The following is a 22,051-nucleotide window of genomic DNA, read 5'->3' as shown; positions in this document are numbered from 1 at the left end:
TCCGTCAGCTCCGGGTTCGCCCTCTGCCTTGGGGGCTCCCCTGGCCGCTCTGGGGGTCCCCGCCCGTCCTCTTGGTTCCGTGGGGTCGCTGAGCGCCCCCTCGCGTTGGGAAGGCGCGGGGGGCGGGGAAACTCCGCTCCTCGCCGCCTCCTGGCTCCCCGTCTGCTTTCCCGAGGTCCGATCCCCGCTCTCCCAAGCCGGGCTCTGCCTGCGTTTAGCAGGGCGAAGGCTCTCCCCTCTCTCGTTTCCTTGGCGGTGAGGACCTTCCCCATCTCCATGTTGGGGATCTCGGATCTTCTGGGCTTGGGGGCGCCCCGGCAGTGAGCGGGGGTCTCCTCTCGGAGGCAGGGAAGAGTCACCTGCTCCTTGAATTTCTGGGGTTGTCTCCACTCTGCGACGCTGGGGTCCTGATTGCGGGGTGGCGGGGGAGGGGTTTCTCCCCTCACCATGGCCTTCACTTTCGCTGCCTTTTGCTACATGCTGTCCCTGGTGCTGTGCGCTGCCCTCATCTTCTTCGCCATCTGGCATGTGAGTATCCGACACGCCCTCCCTCCCTCCAACAGCGCCCCGCCCCCAGCTCCCCAAAGCCCGGGACAGGGGCAGCCCCCTCCTCTCCACGTCTCCCCCTGGCTCCAGGGCAGGGAGATCAGACGCCCCTGGGGTCCCGGGCCGGCTCAGCTGTTGGGAGCGCAGAAGACAGCTCAGATCCACAGCCCCAGTCACCCCCCGGTGCTCCGATGAGTCGAGGAGCGATAACAACGAGGCGCTGGGAAATGCCAGCCTCGGCGGTGGGTGCGTTTAGAAACGATTCCAGACAGAGGGAAAGAAACAACCGATGAGCGCGGTGCGGGAGGGGGGACGAGAAAGGAAGCGTGTGACAACTGCAGAGGGATAAGTGGGACCCTTGGGCTGAAGGAAATGGGATTTTGCAGCACCCTCCGTTTTCCTTCGGGCCTCCGAGATGTGGCCTTTGTTGGCCTGTGCACTGGTGGAAGTGCTGAGGCCCCGGGCTCAGCGCACGTGGCGGGACTGAGCCGTCCGAAGCTATGGGAATTAGGGATGCAGGAAAAAGTAGCAGGGTGGGTGATAGTGATGCGTGCTTTGCAGAGTAGGAAAGTTAAGTCCCGGGGCTTGTCCACATTCAGCGCTGCACTGCCGAGAGGAAAGACCTGCCCGGTGTACAGGGGTAAGCAGGACCCTTTGGTTGAACATAAGGGTAATTTACAGCGCACAGTCCGGGTCCGATGCTGCAAAAGCAGGAGATGAGCGGTGACAGAGCCAACCCTTTGTCTGAAGAGTAAAGCCGAGGACCCGACCACTTGTTAAAGACCCCCGGTACTTCTTGCTGGAGCAGGTGTACGAACCTTTGTTTCATATCCAAAGCCAGCTCGGCTGAAGAGGCAACCTCAGGGTAAAGTTGCCCCTAGAGTTGGGTTTATATAAAACAAGCTTTTTGGAAGCCAAAGGCCAGTGAAAAGATCCTCAGGATTTTTTTTTAAAATCACAGTGAGGAGACCTTTGAAACGCATGTTCCCTGAATGCTGGGCCTGATCCTGTAAAGTGCTGAGCACACTCCACACCCACTGATTTTTATGAAAATCAAGGGCGCTCGGTGCATCCATGTTCAGTTTGGGCCCATTGATCATGCTAATACATGAGAACTGGGAAGTAAAGTGCTAGTCATTTTCATTGTCCAGGAAAGGAGGAATGGTGGAGTGTAAATACTGAAGAGTAAATTACAGTATTTCACTTTTTTCAGGTTTAATAATCTAATGTGTCACTAATTACATAGATGAGGACATTTGTGTTAAAATGTTGAATTTATTTAACCTGAGATTGCCCCCCTTTCCCACCCTCTTTAATTTTCCCACAGTTATGGATATGGGGTTCTTCATTTCCTGTCATAACTGTGTAACTGTGTGGTGTTAAACAGCTTGGGGGATTTGTGTGTGGAAGGTAGGGTGTGTTTCAGTGATGGGTTATAGTTATCTGTATATATAATTTGCCAATCAATTTAAAATTGTTACATGTTTTAGAAGCCTTTGGGATGAAGATGTGCTGTATTAATAATTTCCTTAATGTCATAAAAATACCTACGTTGGGACCAGATAGAATAGAGCAAGATAACCTGGAAAAGGGAGACAGCACCATATAGAGCTTATGGAACAGATGTCTAATGGAGCAGGATAGAGAGATTTAGGATTTATTATTAATGAAACATGGGAAGGACAGAGCTGCTAATTTAGGTCTGCTTAAGCATTTCAGGAATATTAAATGAAAAGATAAACACGTCTATATAGTGAAACAATTTTTGTATCCTAATCATTCTAAGCTAATACAGGTGCAGTAACCAGGTTTCTAAGTGTTAATGCAACTGTAAAAGTTTTGTGATAGGTACCACCTCCATGAAGACATAGAGCACCTGCAGCCACTGAGCCATATTTTTCTGTTGAACTGGTGTAAATCAGTGGAACTACTCAATTTTCTCCAGTGTAATAAAACAGAAAGAGGCCTCGTCTCTTCTTGTAGAATGATAACAAATAATACTACTTAAATAAGTGGTTTATGAAAGTAGTAGAATAAAGATTAAATCCCACACCAACTTTTAAATGTGCCTTCTGTATGTAAATAAAAAACCTGACAGAACTTTTATTATTCCCACAGTGAGAACAGTAATACTCCCATTTCTTATGAGATTTAACTGGAAGACAAGGATATCTGATGTAGTATATTTGCTCTAGTCTTTTATTCGAAATATTTCAGTGCAGAAACCTTCCCATCCTTTCCCCAGAATCTTATATATTTATAAGGGAGAGTTGATGTATTCCAAATGGATTCTCAAACTCACAACAGAGGATCTTTTTAATGATTAAGATGGCTTGATTGTAAATCTCCTTAAACAGTTTGGCTACTATGACTAAACTGAAGATTGATCCAACACCCAAATACTCAATAACTTTTGAAAGTGGTTGGGAGATTCAAACTGAACATGAATCTTAACTTTGGAATTATTTTAAAGAACCAGAACAAAATCCCATATTCAGACTTTGTGGTGTTCAGAGTCAGATCTGAAATTTGAGACTTCAGCAAGTTTTTAGAATGAATCCATAGTGGTTCAGAATAAAATTAAAGTTCTCATTTTCATCCGTACCTCATGCTTAAAAGTACTAATGGTTTGTATAATGATTATTAGTATTACTGTAGTGCCTAGGAACTGTGAAACCAAAATAAAAACAAAGACTGACAAAGGCTATTGTTTTATTTTTATTTATTTTTTACTTCCATAGAGCTTTTTATCTGAGATGCTAAAAGTTCTTTAGAAACTTTAATGCTTGTAGCATCCTAGTGAGGAAGATCTAATAATGGTATATAATATTTAAAGTAAATTATTTGAAGTTTGTGTAAATCAAAATCTAGATGAAACTCTGTTAATTATCTGGAAGGGTCAATACTATTTTTCCTACTTAAGGGCTGAGTGCACCATCCCTGCAATACTCCCAATGTCTGCTTGCATGGAAAGAACTCTCTAGTTAGATGACCCATTGATTCAAAAAAATCCTGTGCACAGTTTAAACTTGTGATACTGTTGTTATCACTGCTGAAATTTCACCGATACTAAATTAGTGGTGGAAAAGTACTGAAAATTCACACTGTTAATTCACTCCTTAATATCAAGACTTAAATCCAGGTCTCTGTGGCATGGCAATCATCACACCTCTCAGAATTATTTTTATTTGGAATAGCATAGTGCTAAAGTCATTCTATATTATGGACATTCTGTCCTGCTCTTGTGGAAAAGTACTAGAGAACGTGGAAGAGAAGATGACTTCTCTATAAGTTTCTTTTAACCATTTTATGGAATTTAATAGAAAATTATATTCCTACTATATGATGGTTAAAAATAGTCTATAGAAAGGTTAGCATTTTCTGTGAAATTCTGTTGATGTTTAGAGTAAGTTTTATAGAGGCTTAGTCCTTTTCAAATTCTCTCTGTCTTTTTCATAAGGTTAACCTACTCAGGTCCTAAAGTATTTCCAAGAGCTTGTTCAAGATCTCTTATAGGGCCAGATTGTGAGACACTTGCTTATGTTTTGTTGTACCTTACTCCTTGAATTGTTACTTTGAATTCAGTGGGACTTCACATGAAGTAAGGCACTACTCAGTGTAAGGAAGGGTAGGGCAATTTGGCCCATAGATAATAAAGGTCTGATGTAATAAATATTACAAAAATAATTCTAAATGTTATAATATGACAAGCTGGTATGTCTACACTGACTCTGTATCGGTACGTCCAGTTAGCTCAATTGTGTTAACATGATTGAAAAATCCTATTAAGATGCAGGCTATCATGTATGAAGCCAGGCTAGTTGGCTGTGTTGTCTGGTGGGAGCCTAGCTTCAGATGTGTTAGCCTGCGTGTTAATGTGGCTTTTCAGTCATGTTACCCTAATTTGATCGAGATAACTCAACTGAAAAACTCACCTTTGCCCATCAAGGTATACTCTGTGGGATTGTAAAACATTGCAAAAATGTAGCAAGCTAGAATATATCCCTCTATTTTGAATTACTAGCTGAAATAGCCTCCGTATGTAGATATTTGGCCAAATTCTGCTCTCAGCTGCATTCTTACAACTCAGCTGACTTCAGTAGAGCGGCATGGTGTAACTGATAACAGAATTTTAGTCCAGTTGCTATATAGTTCGGTAGATTTTTCTGATTTAGTTATTAACCTAATAGAACAATATCATCCTCTTTGCTAAAGATCAAAGCTAACTCTATCCCCTCCTAAATCTCAGCTCTCATTGCTGCTCCCTTTAAACAACTTTCCAAGTATCCAAATCAGGATTACTCTTTGTCCTCAACTAGGATTCCATTTATCTAAGCTATGTTAAGTCTTTTTGAGTTCTTAGCAGGAGTTAAGGTGCCACATTCATCCCTGGTATAACTCCATTGATTTCAGTGAAGTTGCACTTGGATTGAATGTGACCCAAGATGTCTTAAATTGATGTTTATTCCCAGCCACTTGAAATGTGACTCCCTTATACAAAGTCCTACAACCTTGACACTCGCTTCAGATTAATATATTTGAACATCCATAAGTGAGGCCATCCTCTTTCAAACGTTTTAAGATGAAAGATGCTTATGCTTTCAAGTTTGTCACATTAAAAGCTACGTTATCAATGGACAGCATGGCTTTTTCCAAAATCTCTTTTTTTTATAGTACAACTTAGTAATAATTCATAAATGCAAAGTACTGTACTGTTAACATTAATTAACTGCATACAGTTTTGAGATCACACCACCACGTTTCTTTGGTGTTAATGGAGTGTGTCCTGTGAATGCATAACACTATTTAGTGCTCAGTGCTATGTATGAATATATTAAGAATACAATTTTAATAGACAAAACTCATTTCACAATATTGAATATATATGTATAGAGCTAGTAGGGTTCATTCAGTGCTTGCATAAAGAATAACATAACATCACCTAAGCATACGGGGTATTTTGCTACAACCTTAGGTCCAAACAAGCCTTGGACTCCATTAGCCCAGTTCTCTGACATGGCAAAAGTAACAATCTTTGAAATCAATGGGAGTTACTTGTATCCTGGGGCAGGAGAATAAGACCCCAGAGCATGGCAATCCACATTCCTTTCCCTTATATTTAATGTCATATTTTTTAGGAGAGCGGAGGAAGAGGGAAAAAACATTAATCCTTAAAAAATTATATTCATATAGTTCTGAGCCTGACTTGAAACCACAAATATACATTTTCAGTTATATTTGTGACAGTGGGGCAGGAACAACTTGTATAGTGGGGGTGCTGAGAGCCATTTAACCAAACTGTAAACCCTGGATATGATGGAACCCCCTTCAAGACAGAGGGTGTGGCAGCAACCTTAGTCCCAGCACTGATTATTTATGATGTATTTTGCCCCCGCCTGTTGTGCCTAGACATTATGGGGGCAGTTATTAATCCTGCATATCTTGGCACAGTGATATGGATTAAAGTTGGCATTTCAGTTTTAAGTGAAGATAGAGAATGATAACAGCAAGGAGGTATGACTCAGGAATCCTGTGTTCTGTGCCCAGCTTTGCAGCTGACTCAGTGTGTGATTACTGGGCAAGTCATTTTACCTTTCTATGCCTCAATTTCCTATCTGTTAAATGTGGATAAATAGTATTAAATTCTCAGGGATGTTGCATGGGACCTTGGTCAGTTTATATCTTCAAAATGCTTTGAGATCTTCGAGTGAAAGGTGCAGTGTGTATACATATAATTTTGTTATTAATCACTCTGTATTATCTTGCTGGTATAGATTTAATTTTATTAGAATTCAATTTTTAGTAGTTTATGCTGGGATTTTCAAAGGCATCTGAGAGAGTTAGGTATTCAACTCCTTGAATTCAATGGCTGTTAGACAGCTAACTCCCAGAAGCTCCTTTAAAAGTGCTGGCTTTAATTTTTGTCAACCTGCATAAGCTTAATTTTGGAGATGGATGAAAAGAGCATAAGGGAATGTCTTAAAGTTCTGTGCTGATAGGGAAGTCAATAGTTCATTGCAGATAATCAGTGTACTTTAGTAACCAGACATATATGAGTAAGTCAGTATTTTTCACATATAATGCCTCACCTATTTCTTTAGCCATGGCTTGGAGGGTAGGTGTTTTACCTGGAAACTGTTAAAGTGATTTGTGAACTAGCTTGAGCCTGGGCCTCTCCTATGTAGAGGTTGTCATTGTCAGTCATCTTGGTTCAAATTATTTGCAATGCATTAGAGTATGCATTGGACTGAAAGTAATTTCCTTCAGGGGTTGAGGTTAGCCTTGAATTTACCTCCAATTATACATGGTTAATACCATCCCTGAATGATTGATTACCAGTAATTTATCTGAGTACACTTTACGATTCTTTGGAGTTAAGGCAAGGGTGGGTCAAGGTTGAGGCACATGGACAGAAAAGTTACACTGCCATTGCCTGTTTTGTACCTGTTTGTTGAAGATTTTTCTTCCCTTCCCCCTCAGCTGAGCTGAGCTGAGCCCTTTGGCTGAGCCCATTGATACCTGCAGATTTCCTAAATTCTCCAGTTTAAGGAATGAGACTGAGATTGAAACCTTCTCTCACGGTTCTGTAGACTCAGAACACCACCAGGCTGGGCTGACCATAATGCATTTTAAGTCAGCTAATAACTACCTTTGGAAAAGTTTGTCATATTAAAGCTGTCTTTAGCAGCCCCAAGAGCATCAATATGGTAGACAAATGAATTTTATGTCTTGAAAAAAGAAATAGATTTCAGTTTATTTACTTTGTCTCATTTAAATAAATAAATCTTTGAAGGATTTATGAGTTGTCGCAAAATTAAAAATACAGTAACTCCTCGTTTAACGTTATAGTTATGTTCCTGAAAAATGCAATTTTAAGTGAAACGATGTTAAGCGAATCCAATTTCCTCATAAGAATTAATGTAAATAGGGGGGGTTAGGTTCCAGGGCAGCTTCCCCTACTCAACCCTCAGCCCACCCACTCCACGCCTTCCCCCAAGTCCCCACCCTTGACCCGCCTCTTCTCCCCCCCACCTCCTTCCCCTTTACTTCGCACGCTGTGTCCTGGCTCCTCCTCCTCCCTCCCCTCCTTTCTAAATGCTGCAAGCCAGCTGATTGCCGCGTTCGGGAGGCAGGGGAGGGAGGAGGAGCCTGCGCGCCAAATCCTTGCTCCTCCCCCCTCCCTCTTGCCAGGGAGATCAGCTGGCTTGCGGCATTTAGGAGGCAGGAGGGAGAAGGGAGGAGTGAGGACTTGGTGCAGGCTCCTCCTCCCTCCCCCCCGCCTCCTTCCCAGGGCAATCAGCTGGCTTCCGGCATTTGGGAGGGAGGGAGGGACGGAGGGGGAGCCTGCGCGCTGAGTCCTTGCTCCTCCCCCCTCCCTCCTGCCTCCAAAATGCCGCAAGCCAGCTGATTGCCGTGGGAAGGAGGCGGGGAGAGGAGGGGGAAGGCACTGATCCGCAGGGTCTGCCGGCAGGCTGGAAGCACTGTGGGGGAGGAGGGGCGTAGGGAGGCTGCCAGCTGTAGAGAAAGCAGGCAGCCAAACAACGTAAGAGTGGAGCGTTGCACAACTTTAAACGAGCATGTTCCCTAATTGATCAGCAACGTAACAACGAAACAACGTTAAGTGGGATGACTTTAAGTGAGGAGTTACTGTAGTAAAATCATTTAATGGGTCCAGAAAAAAAAGCCAGTGTGTATGTTTGAACTGTGCACATCGAGACTATTCTGGGGAGAGATTCTAAATTGTAAGTGGGTAACCATCTTGAGCTTACAAGTAGCCCCAGATGCTTTCCAAGTCACAGCCACTTCATCATCAATGAGCCATGAATTATTCTGTGGAGCCTTGTGTGAATTTTTATTGGCGTCACAGAACTGTTATAATGTAATTTGAACAGTGGCCAACACTGTTTCTGAACTTATGTTGGCTTTAGAAGGAAAATCTGCTTATTGCTGACATTTTTCCTCTTAGTTGGTTTAATATTTTTTTTAAAAGCACAAGCAATCTGCCTATTATTACAGCGTTTCCTAATAAGCAGGGCAACACCACTGCCACGTTTTATTGGGCCATTAACATACCTCTCAGATGGGTTGGGAGGAGTGAAGTTATAGGCACTTGTATAAATTTGTATCTTCAGCCATACAAGATCTATGTTAATTCACTCCTATAATGTATTAATTCAATTATAAAATGGATCCCGTGTTTTACAGTTGATTTTTCTTCTAAATACAAAAAATCTTTTTATCAAATATCTTTCCAGTAAATTGGGAAGTCTGCACTGCCATTGTTGTTCCTGTTCAATGGGTAAAGAATACTTACCCCTGAAGGAGAGTGAGAGTCAGTGGAGAATCTTGAACCTAGACCTCTAGATAATGGGGTATCCACAAGGATTGTCAACTCCTTGACTTCTCTTCCTTCCCTAGCTTCCTTGACAGCACAGCTCACTTATGAGCAATATTGCCATTGACAACCAGCAGAGTCTCCATCTTTTCCAGACTGTCCTTGAGCCAGGTCTTTCTCATTGAAGTCTCTATCTTGGCCAGTTACTAGGAAAGCAAGGAAGCTGTGCTGTCCAGGTTTGCAGGAAAGGGGCTATAGGTTGTACATCATCCAGTTTAGAGCTGGTCTGGAATTTTTTTGACTAAAAGGGGAGAGAGAAAGGAAGGCAGCCACCTGTGATTCACCTGATTTGGAGCAGTGACCTGAAACTGAGTCTCTCACATCCCAAGTGATTTCCCTAACCACCAGCTTATTCTTGGGCTCTCTTTCTCAAAACTCTCCTGTAGGAGCTATTCCACTTTGTATTAATAATGAAATATTCAGTGGGCCAAAGAGATTGATTCTAGAGCCCAGTCGTTATGGCCCACACCTGGGACATGGGAGAGTCAGCTTCAAGTCCCTCTTTTGAATCAGGCAGGGCAAGGACTTGAGCTTGGGTCTGCCACGATCCAGATGAGTTCCATCAGGCTATAGAGTATCTTCCTGTCTCACTTCTTGTGAAAAATTTCATCCCAATGAGGAATGGGCAAACGTTTGAAATCTAAAAAATGACTGACAGCATGGTAGCCCCAAATATCTTTCAGTCTTTTCTGGTGGCCTACGTATTGCACAGGAAGGGTAACAGAATCTAACCTTAGGGACTTTGTATGAGAAACAACACAGGAAGGAATGGAGCCACCAAACAATAACCTCCTCCAGCCCTGTCAGTTGCTATTTTCAGCAATTACGTGACACACATAGTCATAGTGATACTGAAAATGTCTGAGCTTTCTCTCTGGCTTCCTTGTGTCCTGTCTTATGTATTTATTTTACCACAAAGGCAATTGCTAATTCAGCACTTTTACAATATTGTTACCCAGACAGGCTAGTTACACTCTAATATTTGATGATTTGCAGTGCCCTTTAATAGAACCTTTATCAGTTATATCCCTAAAGTACAGTTCTGCTTCATATAGTGCAGTTAGAATGATTTTATACTATGAGAAGTGAAGAACTTTATAAACTCTCCTCTACATTATGCTTTGATGTTTCACATTTGGATTTTTTATACACACACACAAACAATGGGCAACAAGCAGGCTCCTTTGTTCTGGTAGAGCAGCATACAGCCCAGGAGATCAGCATCTCCTTCTTTTGCTTTAATCCCTGGTAATTTTGTATTAGCTTCTTTTGATATGGCAATTGAACATTCGTTAAGGGTTAATTACTAGCTGCAGCAAATACAGAATACAATAGTCATCCCACTGAAAAGAGTTGCATGGCACCCCCTGTTAAAAACATGATTGTTGAAAATTTAATGATTTTAACTGAATAGGAAAATAGTGGACAGTTGGAGGCAGTATTGTCTAATGGTTAGACTGGGAGCCAGGATTCCTGGGTTCTGTTCCAAACTCCCCCACTGATTCTACTTTGTTACCTGGATGAATCATTTAATCTCTGTGTGCCTTAATTTTCCCTTTTTGTATAATGAATATCATACTTACCTACATCACACGGGGATGTGATGCTTTCTGAATAATTTGCAGCATTCCCAATTCCACGCATTCAAACATAATGACTCAGGCCACCAAAATCATAACTGGATTTTAAAAAAAAATTAAAAAAAATAAAGTTAGAGTTATTTGCCTTCTGGTTTTTGAAATTTTAGGTTGCTCTCTGGTCACATTTTCAAGCTTTATTATGCAACTAGAAGGGCCAGAAACTTTTTTTTTTTTTTAAAGCAAACTGAGAATATCACCTAGTCACTTGAATCCAGGAACTGGAACTTTAAGAAAAATCTCAAATATTCTGACAACCCAGGAAGAAATGGAAACAATTGGCAACACTCCTTGTACAGTCCTTTGTGATTCTTTGATGATAGATACTATATAAATGTCAAGTGTTGTTATATGGGCCAGCTGTTTAGGTGCAGTAAAGTTCAATTTCCTATAAATCTAAATGCCAACCATCTTCATGCTGTGTGTCACTCTTTTAAGTGTTTGAATGTTTAAAGTCAATGTTCTGTCTTGTTATTATGTTTTCAAGTTAAGAGTGCTGGGTTCATAGCGAACATCACTATGCATGATTTTTTCCTCCCCTTAATAACATTTTAAAGAGAACTAATTGCTCACATATTGACAGCCCAGAAGACTAAAGCTCTTTTATACATTCACAGGGTGGGTAGAGCTAGACAGAAATGGTGAAAGTTCTATCAAGATCATTTGGCTACATGCATTTCAACCTTGACCTGTTGTTACTATTACTAACTCAGCAATTACAACAGATCCTCAGAAGTGCCATTTCTGTTTGGATACAAGCTCAAGGCTAACCACATTCCTTAACCAGACCACATCCCTTTCGTTACACGAATGTGTTTCATGAGAACATAAGCAACTGGAGGGATAGAACAGGAAGATGCTTTTAAGACCAGCATACTTGTCGCTTCTGTGGTTTTCTTAACGAGGAGCGGCGCCAAGGTTTCTGACGCCCTAGGTGGGCGGCCATTTCGCTGCCCCCCGCGGGTCCAGTGGACCTACCGCAGTCATGCTGACGGACGGTCCACTGCTGGAAAGGCACCGGTGGAGCTGCCGCAGTGATGCTGGCGGGCAGTCCGCTGGTCTAAAGACTCCAGTGGACCTGCCGCAGGCATGACTGTGGCAGCTCCGCCGAAGCCTTTCCAGCAGCGGACCATCCGCCGGGATGACTGTGGTAGGTCCACCTGACCTGCGTGCCGCCCCCCCGGCAAAATAGCGCCCCCCCAAAATTCTGGCACCCTAGGCCATTGCCTAGGTCACCTAAATGGTAGTGCCGGCCCTGATTTTAACCTCATCTTCCTACTTTACCACCTAATCCCTTTCTTCTTATATATGTCTCCACTTTTCTTTGATGGCTCTCCTCCCATAACCACAGGTGCAACCACTACTGGAACAAACGTGTTTTCCTTTCCTTGGTGATGTCCACACCCAACTCTGCATGCTCTGTGGATGGAGAGGAAAAAATGGATAGATCTTGGAACCTTTCCCTGAAAGGCCCCTTTGCTGCTGCTCATCTCCACTTAATATCCCTGGAGTAAATCCTTTCTCCCCTACCCTAGCTCCCGCTGGAGTCATTTGGCTCCTGCTGTGCTGCAGATGGCAGAATCTGCAGGGGGAGGAAGAAGCACAGATGTCCCAGCACTTCCTTCTGGGGCCCCACAACAGGCCCCTTTCCTCCACCGTGGGAGGACTACAAAGCAGGACTACAAAGGAGGTTGAGCAGGAAGGAATCTGGGGACAGAGAGAGCATGGAGGGGAGAAGGAGGAGGTGAGGAGTGTGACAAGGTGACATCTTTCTTTTGCTCTGTCTATACAGACTTGAAGATGTTCATTTGTCAAGCACCCAAGTGCAGTGTATTTTCATTTGCTTTTCCCACCACCTTACTGAGCCATACTCCATAAGTATTTACACTTTCAGTTTCTCCTCAGTTCTCTGCCAAGGAGAGGAAAGGGAAAAGATCTCTCTACTCAGCATTCCTTCTCAGTTCTGGCTCTGCTAGCCTGCCCCTCTCTCTCTCTCCTGCACTTCCCTCCTGTGCTTCTTACGCTTACTATGTTAATGGGCCAATTCGCTCATTACTCCTCTCCCAGCCCATTCTAATCCACTTATTAGGCCCCATCATGTCCACCCTGCAGGGGAATTAATTGGTGTTTCAGTGACTAGAGTACTGATTCAGCTATTGGTTCCCAGCACTCAGTCACAAAGAGAAGAGAGACCATGTATGTGCACGTGTGGGTGACAGGGAAAGAAGGAGGGGATAATAAGCATAACAGTGCTTGGTGTTGAGTATAGGAATGGAAGAGGAGAAAGTTGGAGAAGAGGAGACTGCATGAGTCTGTAAGGTGAAGCTGAATGTATGTGTATATGGAGTCTCTTGGGATAGCCTGTGTAATGAGTCCTGTGTAGTTAGGATGGGGGAGCCTGCATGCATGTGTGAATGGATGTGTGGGGGAGGCAGCCCACAAGTGTGAGTGGGTTCTGGGGGACCTTCAGGTGTTTGTGTATTTTGCTGGAATTTGGGGGAAGGCAGTAGTACATGTGTGAGAAAGTGGGAATGGGAGCACAAGACAGAAGAAAAGAGGGAAAGAGCAGGGTCAGCCTCAGGGAAAATGGCACCCTGGGTGAACTTGTATTTTCGCACCTCTGGCCTCCACTGCCTCCCCATCCATCCCCTGGTTCCCCTGCCTCTCCCCCATTCCTCCCCCCCCCAATTGCCCTGAGCTCCCTTCCACAGCCTTACACCCCAGGCCCACGCTGTTCCTTGCCTCTTGATCACAGCTCCTCCCTGACCACTGTGCCCTGGGTGGTCTACCACATCGCCCACCTGTAAGGACAGCCCTGGGAGAGAGATGGAAGCATTGGGGAATGGAGGAAGAGAACTCAGCACAAGAAAATGAGAGGAAGGGGTGTGTGGGAGGAGAAGGAACAATGTTCACAATATAGAAATAATATTGAGATAATAGCCTGGAAAGACAGAGAAGATAATAAGAGAACTAAAAAAGTGAAGGAAGAGAAGAGATGAAGCTAGGGGAGACAAAGTCACATTTAAAATGTTCACTAAATAGAACATATAAATGCCAAGACAGTTGTCATAAACAGATAGCTAAGGGTTAACCTGTAAAGGCTAACCTGTAAAGGGTTAACACAGGGAACCAAACACCTGACCAGAGGACCAGTCAGGAAACAAGAGTTTTTCAAATCTGGGTGGAGGGAAGTTTTGGGTGTGAGTCCTTTGTTCTTGGTCTGTTCTTTTCTCGGCTCTGAGAGTGACCACAGGAATCTACAGGCTTTCTAATCTTCTGTTTCCAAGTTGTAAGTACAAAGATAGTAAGACAATAGGTTTATATTGTTTTTTTGTATTTACATGTGTGTAGTTGCTGGAGTGTATTCTTTTTGGATAAGGCTGTTTATTCATTTTTCTTTTAAGCAATTGATCCCTGTATATTGTCACCTTATACAGAGACCATTTCATGTCCTTTCTTTCTTTTGATATAAAGCTTTCTTTTTAAGACCTGTTGGAGTTTTTCTTTAGTGGGGACTCCAGGGAATTGAGTCTGCAGCTCACCAGGGAATTGGTGGGAGGAAGAAGTCAGGGGGAAAATCTCTTTGTGTTAGATTTACTAAGCCTGACTTTGCATACCCTCTGGGTGAGGGGGAAGAGAGATTAGCTCTCTTGGTACTTGTGTTTCAAGGACTTGAAACAGGGAGGGTAGAATCCCTTTGTTTAGATTCACGGAGCTTGCTTCTGTATATCCCTCCAGGAACCCAGGGAGGGAACACCTGGAGGGGAGGAGGGGGAAGGGAAATGGTTTATTCCCCTTGGTTGTGAGACTCAAGGAATCTGAGTCTTGGGGTCCCCCAGGGAAGGTTTTGGGAAGACCACAGTGAGCTAGGCACTGTATAATTCCTGGCTGGTGGCAGCAATTACCAGGTCCAGGCTGGTAACTAAGCTTGGAGGTTTTCATGCTAACACCCACATTTTGGACGCTAAGGTCCAGATCTGGGAAGAAATGTTATGACAACAGTATAATCAGTAACAGAATATAGGAAGCTTTTTAAAAAGAAAATGGATAGGATAAAATGGGCTGTGAGGGCGAGACTGGAAACTTGCTAAGGGTCAGCACCGACCAGTTGTCCTGCCTCTTTCCTATGATTTTTGTTTTTCTTACTCTGAACAGAATTCCTTCTCCTGGTCTCTCTCCTCCCTCCCATCTTCACCTGCAAATATTTTCTCTGGTTGCATCTAGACCAGTAACTTATTCCATCTGTTTATTACCCTTTGCTTGACGTGATTCTGGAGAAACTTCCCATTTACTCTTAGCTTTGGGTTATTATGTCCCTAAGCTTTTGAACCCTTATATAGAAAATACTCCATTTCCTTCTAAGAATGTAACTCTAAGAAGAAAAGACCGTGTGGATTTTATGCATTTGTTTTTCCTCTTGATGTTCCATGGGGAATAACTGATATACTCTGTGAGTGATAGAAAAAAAAGAAACAAGGAAAGTGGAAGTATTACACAGGAGCATATTGCACGAATAATCTGCAAATGATTTTGAATGGGGAGAGAAAACAAGGGCAGAAGAACATTTCCTTTCATGACCGTAGATGGACCAGTTACATGGTCCCTGCTCAGAATTAACCACATGGCTGATGGTGTGAACTCTTGTAATACGTACACTTTTTGGAAAATTTCTTTCTTGTTAGAGATGGATCTTGTTGGCTGAGAAAACCAGAAAATTGGAAAAGCCTGATTTCCACTGAAATCAGGCCCACAGAGTGCCCATTTGGACTTTGGTGCTGCAGGCAGAGGAAGCCCTCCACTGCTGCTTACACATATCACAGCCATCAGCTTGCTAGAGGATTGCACACCTCATTGCTTATGCAGGCTGAGCTGTTAGCCCAGCTGGGCCCTTGCCCCACTATGGCCTGCCTTCCTAGCCAGGCCCTTTTCCCTTTGTCCCCAGCTCTGGCCAGCCCTGATAACACACAGCTCAGCCTACATAAGCAACACAGTATGCCGTCCTCTAGTAATAAACCTGTGATGCACAGATGTGTAGGTAATAAATTTCAGTTGTTTATTTCCTGGCTGCAGCTTCCTGATTTGGGCCTGGGGTGTAAAACAAGGAGTAACAGGAGGCAATGCAGCTCCCCCTCTTATGCTAAAGCAGAGGGGAGCCCTTCCTCCTCTGCCTGTCTTTTTGTCTTGGATAAACAGCAATTCCCTGCAGCTCTCGCTACTGCTTCGCTAGGGTGGGAACAGCTCCCACTCCTGGCTCAAGCTAATGGACCCACTGTATGGGTGACTGTCAGAAAGGTTAATGCTGCTGCCACATGACAGTGGTTAGTGTTCTCTGATGCCAGTGGTTTCTATTAGATGCTTGTGCTGCAAAATTCAAATCCAAATTTTCCCAGAATTTGGGGTTGTTGGGATCTGGGTTTTCTGGGATGGTACATTATAGAAATTAGGGCAAGCTGCAAAGTTTGGATGTGGATTTGAACTTCCCATAATTCAAGTGTGTTTGGGTATGGGTATTTGGTTCAGACCCATCTTTATTATGGGCTTTCCAGGCAGGAAGAGAGAAGAGAAACTGGTTGGAGGACTCATTGTTGAATAACACAAGAACGAGTTCCCTGCTCACCTAGTGTGAGACAGTCCCTGGGAATTCATCCCACGGTATTTTGTGGCATTCAAACGTCAGAGTAAACTAGTTCATAAACAATAAGTCATGACTTTCCTAATGTCAGGGGCGGCTCTATATATTTTGCCATCCCAAGCACATCAGGCAGACTGCCTTCGGTGGCTTGCCTGCAGCAGGTCCCTGGTCCCGCGGATTCGATGGCATGTCTGCGGGAGGTCTGCCGAAGCTATGGGACCACCGGACCCTCCACAGGCATGCCGCCAAAGGCAACCTACCTGCCACCCTCGTGGCGACCAGCAGAGCGCCCCCCGTGGCTTGCCACCCCAGGCACGCGCTTGGCATGCTGGTGCCTGGAGTCGCCCCTGCCTGATGTGTGATGTCAATGTTGTGTTGTCACCTGGCCAGTCAATAAAGTATTGCATTGGGTTTTCTGGGTATAGTTAATACCTGCCTGTGAACCCTTTAAAAAAAGTTAAGTTACAGCAGGGAGGTATTTCACCATTGTGTAATGGAACTTCCTACAACAAACTATTGGCTTCCCTGTACTGTATGTAGTAATAGGAGGGTTCTAAATCATAATAATAATTAATAATGGAAGAATTGTGACAACAGTATGATGAAGTCCCTCCAGTAAAGAAAAGCCTGACAGTCTGGGCTTCAGAAATTCTTCCTCAACTTGAAATTTGTTTTGAAATGTATTCTGACTGCAGATATAATAAGTAAAATCATCAGCCTGTTTAGGAACAGGCTCCATACAACTACATTTGCAATGTCTCTTCCACATAGCTTGCTTGTTTTCATCTCCATAATGAACACCAGTGCACAGCTGGTTTCCCCAGCTGAATTCACTTGGTGCTGTGTGGAAGTCCCTGAGTGAATTTAAAGCTCTGATGGAGGCACAGAGAATTTCTGAACCTTTGTTTGTGGATTTGGTAAATAGTTGGATCCTCTTTCTCCCCCTCTCTAGAAAAGAAGGTTGAAATCCTCCAGTTTTGGCAGCCATCTTGTTACACCAATTATATTAGACCAGTAAAAACCAGCAGAATCTTATTAAAGGGGACAAGACATTTGTCACATTTATTGTCAGTACCATAATAAAATAAAAGATAACAGCAAACAATGTTGTTTGGCTACTTATTCCTATGATTACTTATATATATATATCCATTCACACAATCATTCAATCATAATATCTGTATAGATATTATAGTTACCAGCCTAAAGTTGCTTGTGACAGAATACTGGCCAGGTACCCTGTACACAAGAGTGGAGCCAAGTCCCAGTCAGGTGCACCTGGTGCTCCTGGAGGCTGGCAGCAGAACCATAGACTAAAAGTCCTCAGTCTTCAGAGTCCAGTTTTTTAGGGATTTTTCCCTATGTTAGTTCATGGGAGTTGTTTCATTCTGCTGTTGCTAGATCAATCAGCAGGTGGCTGGCTCCATTCTGTCAGATGTTTGTTAGGTGCTTGGGGTGGATTCCAGTTCGCCCTCGGGGGGTCATCTGGTTGATGCCACTTGACACCTTCTTCAGCCGACACTGAATTTTTTCAGGCTGGTAACTCCCTAACCATTCATTCATCATTTAAACTAGGCACTCATTCACATACACTCTTTATCTTTTGGGGTGTGACACTCCCTGTCTTTAGATAAAAATGAATTTACAGAGGTGGGGGTCTCTATTTGTAGTAATTATACAGTTTTGCCTGAGGCATAGGGTCAATTGACGGCTTGCGTGCTGAGTCAATTAACCAATTTAGCAGCTTAGGAGTCAATTGACAGCTCGCCTGCTGAGTCAATTGACCAGTTTAGCAGTTTACATCGGCTATTACAAATTAAAGTAGCGACTACAAAGTTTCACTTAGAGAACAGGCACTTAGAGTCCATTGACTTTTATACAAAGTATCTCTTTTGAGCAGGCTTCACACAGACACAGCTATTTCTAACAATAAATCATTACAAATTTACTTCTAACATAAACCTTAAGTTATAAAGTATCAATTAACAATAAATCAATAAATCATTTCTCATATAAACCATGTTTAATATAAACCTTTTTTTTAATATCCCTACAATCTGTTAAACAAGGAACATATTTCAGTGGCTGGGGCTGAGGAGGTGGAATGTATATGTCAGTCCCATATCTGCCAGTGAAACCTCTTCTTTCAGTTGCCATTGGATAAGATGGTTTTAAAAACTGGTGCAAAAATCTGTCAATTGTTGCCTGTCAAGTCAGCCATCTGTGAACATGTTCTCAACCATCTTATGATGCTGGAAACAAAACCAATAACAAGTGAATATGGATTCCTTTAACTTCCAAAATGTGTTTGCTTTTCCCAGGCATTGCCTGCAGTGTTACAATAATAATATTTAATAACTTACATGGAGACAGGGTCCTTCAAGATAAAAATTGCTATCCTTAAAATAAACATCCTTATACACTTCCAAAACTTGGGTTTTCATGACAGAGTTCTTCATTCTCAGAGTAACAGATGAATTCTTTTAAGTGACTGCCACATAATGATCCTTAGAAGTTTGCACTGTACTTGTCCACTTGCTTGGAAATCTGACTTGGCTGTAGCTGAGGCTGCTTGCCACACTTGTATGTCCCTACAGTCATGTCTATATGGGGAAATTTGCCACCATAACAATACTACTGTAGTCATACTGGTATAAGTTTTTGTGTGGACACTCTTTTTCCAGAATAAAGGATGGTGTATAATTATGCCACCAAATTTTCCTGAGTAGACAAGCTGTTAAAATCATATTTACAGAGTCAAGACTGAGCCTGTATTGTGAGTATGTCTTTAATTTGTCATACTGTAATGCCATGTAAAAGACATAGTAGGTTAGCTTAAATCACTGAGAAAGTAAAATGAGATTTTCATGCCTGTTGAGTTAGCTAAAATACTACAGTAGTTAGTGCCTAAGAGGCGAAAATCATGTTTGGTAGTTGGACTAAACCTGATACTCTTCTTTCCTTAGCACAACCAAATAACAAACCTAGAATTTAACTTCAAGAAAAAGATTAAGACCAAGTGGCTGGGTTTAAATTGGTGCAACTCAGATTGGAGCCAACGGAAATTGTGCCTGCTTACACCAGGGCTGAATTTGGCCTTCAGTTCAGAAAGATGTTTTTAAGTGGTGGCAGATGCATTAGCAAGTTCAAATCAGATGGAGCAAGAAAGTGCCATATGGTTATTGATGGGAAATCTGACAAAAACAGTTTAAAACCACCCAAGGGTGAGAAATTTGCTATTTTCAATCTTAACCTGAAAGGCATTGCCTAAAGCAGACAACTAACAACATGTGTTAGCTATGGGGGTTGCATTTATTACATTTTATATTAGTCCATTACTATTAACCTCTTCAGCAATGTAGTATTCTGGAGACACTAATCTGTTTAGGCTTAGACATTCTTATTCTAACATTCCTGCTTTTCTATGTACTTCCAGGCTCATTCTCTTGCCCCTCCCCCCCCCAATAATCTACAGGTTACAGCTTTCTCTCCTGCTCCCATTATTATTCTGTGGGTCACTTCTACTCAACACCAAATGCATTAACCAAGTTAGACATGCACCCCACAAACACATAAAATGTACACAGCTCCAGATTTTATGTGGTCCAGTCTAGAGTTGGGCCAAAACTGGAACTGTCAAGCTGTAGTCCTTTGACGTTCTAGATGTATAGGTTCAGATTCAAATCCCTGGATCTGAAGCTTCTGTAAAATATTGGCCTTCAGTCAAAGCTGGAAGGAAACCTCGGTTCTATGTTTGGTTGGGGCACAAATAGAAATCTCAGAGTGTTCTGACAAAATTTCAACTCAAGATCATAGAAATTCCCCAGGATCAGTTGATCTTTTGAGAAAAGTTTGTGAGATTTCAGTGCCAACACTACCCAGATCTAACTCTGTCTTGACTGCCAAAAAAGGTGTGTTTTTACTGTGGGATAACTAACCCATGTTAGCTATCCCACTGTAAAATCCTAATGAAAGCAGGCATTTGTAGTTTTTACTGGGAGGTAGCTAGGTGAGGTCAGCACTCCACTCTACCATCACCTCCAAAACCCCATGCTTGACCTTACCTAGTTTATCTTGTGGTAAAACTATAGTGTAATGTTTCCACTAGGATTTTAATGCAAATTAGCTATTCCACAAAAATGCACCTTTTTTGGCAGTGAAGACAAAACCCTGAATCTGAACCTTGAACTACAGCTTATGCCTGATTCTGAATACTACCTCCTTGGCCCATGTACAATTCTGACTAGAGCTAGCTGGCTTTGTTTGAGTTTCAAAAATAAAGGCATTTTGAAATTTTAGAGTGATTTTTTTTCCTCCTGTTTTTTGACATTCTTTAGAACTCATCCTCAAACTTTGTCAAATAAAAATGTCAAGTGTTGAAATGTTTGTATTGCTAATTATATTACATTAGTGCCTAGTTTTGGATCATGGCCCCCTTGTGCTAGGCACTGTACAAAATGTAATAGAGACAGTCCCTGCCCCAAACAACTTCCAATCTTAAGTATAAGATGAGAGACAACAGCTGGATACAACAAACATAATTGAGCAGTATGACAGGCAGCTGTCACTGCATACCTGCTGCCTACCCGGAAAATAAAAATGAAATCTGCTCTAGTTTAGATTAGCAAATTGAACTCTGTGTGCACTGGCTTATTTTAACCCTCCCATGCCAGCAAAATCAAAACTGCAGGAGAAGTACTTTATTTGCATTCATAGTAACTTATCCTAAGAAGTGGCATGTTAGTTTTAAAGTAAATGAAAAACTTCAATTTTTTTATGAAGTCAGATTATAATTAATAATAATTAGTACTTGCATTATATAGAGCCTTTCATCTGAGTATCTCAAATCACTTTATAAGCCACATTCATTAAATCTCTTTAACCCCCTATGAACACATTAAGTATTATACCCATTTTACAGGTGAATAAACTGAAGTACAGAGAGATTAAGGACCTGATAATGAGTGGTGCTAAACACCCTTAACTTTCACTAAAGTCAGAGTTGAAGGTGCTCAGGGCTGAACCTCAGATGACTTGTTCAGATCCCTAAAGAGGGATTGGCAAAGCTGAGATGAAAACAAACAAACTAGAGAAATGCAACCTAGATGGAGCTTCTGTAAGGTGAGTGCATAACTGGTTGGAAAACCATTCCTAGAGAGTAGTTATCAGTGGTTCACAGTCATGCTGGAAGAGCATAGCGAGTGAGTCCCGCAGGGATCAGTTCTGGGTCCGGTTCTGTTCAAAATCATCATTAATGATTTAGATAATGGCATACAGAGCACACTTATAAAGTTAGCGGATGATACCAAGCTGGGAGGAGCTGCAAATGCTTTGGAGGGTAGGATTGTAATTCAAAATGATCTGGACAAACTGGAGAAATGGGCTGAAGTAAATAGCATGAAATTTGATAAAGACAAATGCAAAGTATTCCACTTTGTACAAAATGAGAAATGACTGCCTAGGAAGGAGTACTGCAGAAAGGGACCTGGGGTCAGAGTGGACCTCAAGCTAAATATGTCAACACTGTAACACTGTTGCAAAAAAAGTAAACATAATTCTGGGATGTATTAGCAGGAGTGCTGTAAACAAGACACGAGAAGTAATTCTTCCGCTCTACTCTGTGCTGATTAGGCCTCAACTGGAATATTCTGTCCAGTTCTGGGTGCCACATTTCAGGAAAGATGTGGACAAATTGGAGAAAGTCCAGAAGAAAAACAAAAATTATTAAAGGTCTAGAAAACATGACCTATTAGGAAAGATTGAAAAAAATGAGTTTGTTTAGTCTGGAAAAGGAAAGACTGAGAGGGGATATGATAAGAATTTTCAAGTACATAAAAGTTT

General features: G+C 42.4%; 1 protein-coding gene across 1 annotated transcript in view; it reads left to right on the top strand.

The window, feature by feature from the left end:
- Positions 1-320: 320 nt before the first annotated feature.
- Positions 321-22,051, top strand: part of CNIH3 (cornichon family AMPA receptor auxiliary protein 3) — an 85,207-nt gene continuing 63,476 nt past the window's right edge. Inside the window, 1 exon segment of the mRNA XM_030554287.1 lies at positions 321-528. Within this exon segment, the coding sequence (XP_030410147.1) occupies positions 448-528 (81 nt within the window). The 5' untranslated portion in view covers positions 321-447.

This window comes from Gopherus evgoodei, chromosome 3, assembly GCF_007399415.2.
Source record: "Gopherus evgoodei ecotype Sinaloan lineage chromosome 3, rGopEvg1_v1.p, whole genome shotgun sequence".
NCBI lineage: Eukaryota > Metazoa > Chordata > Testudines > Testudinidae > Gopherus > Gopherus evgoodei.
The sequence above is the reverse complement of the archived record's forward strand: the minus strand, read 5'-3'. Positions and strand labels throughout refer to the sequence as shown.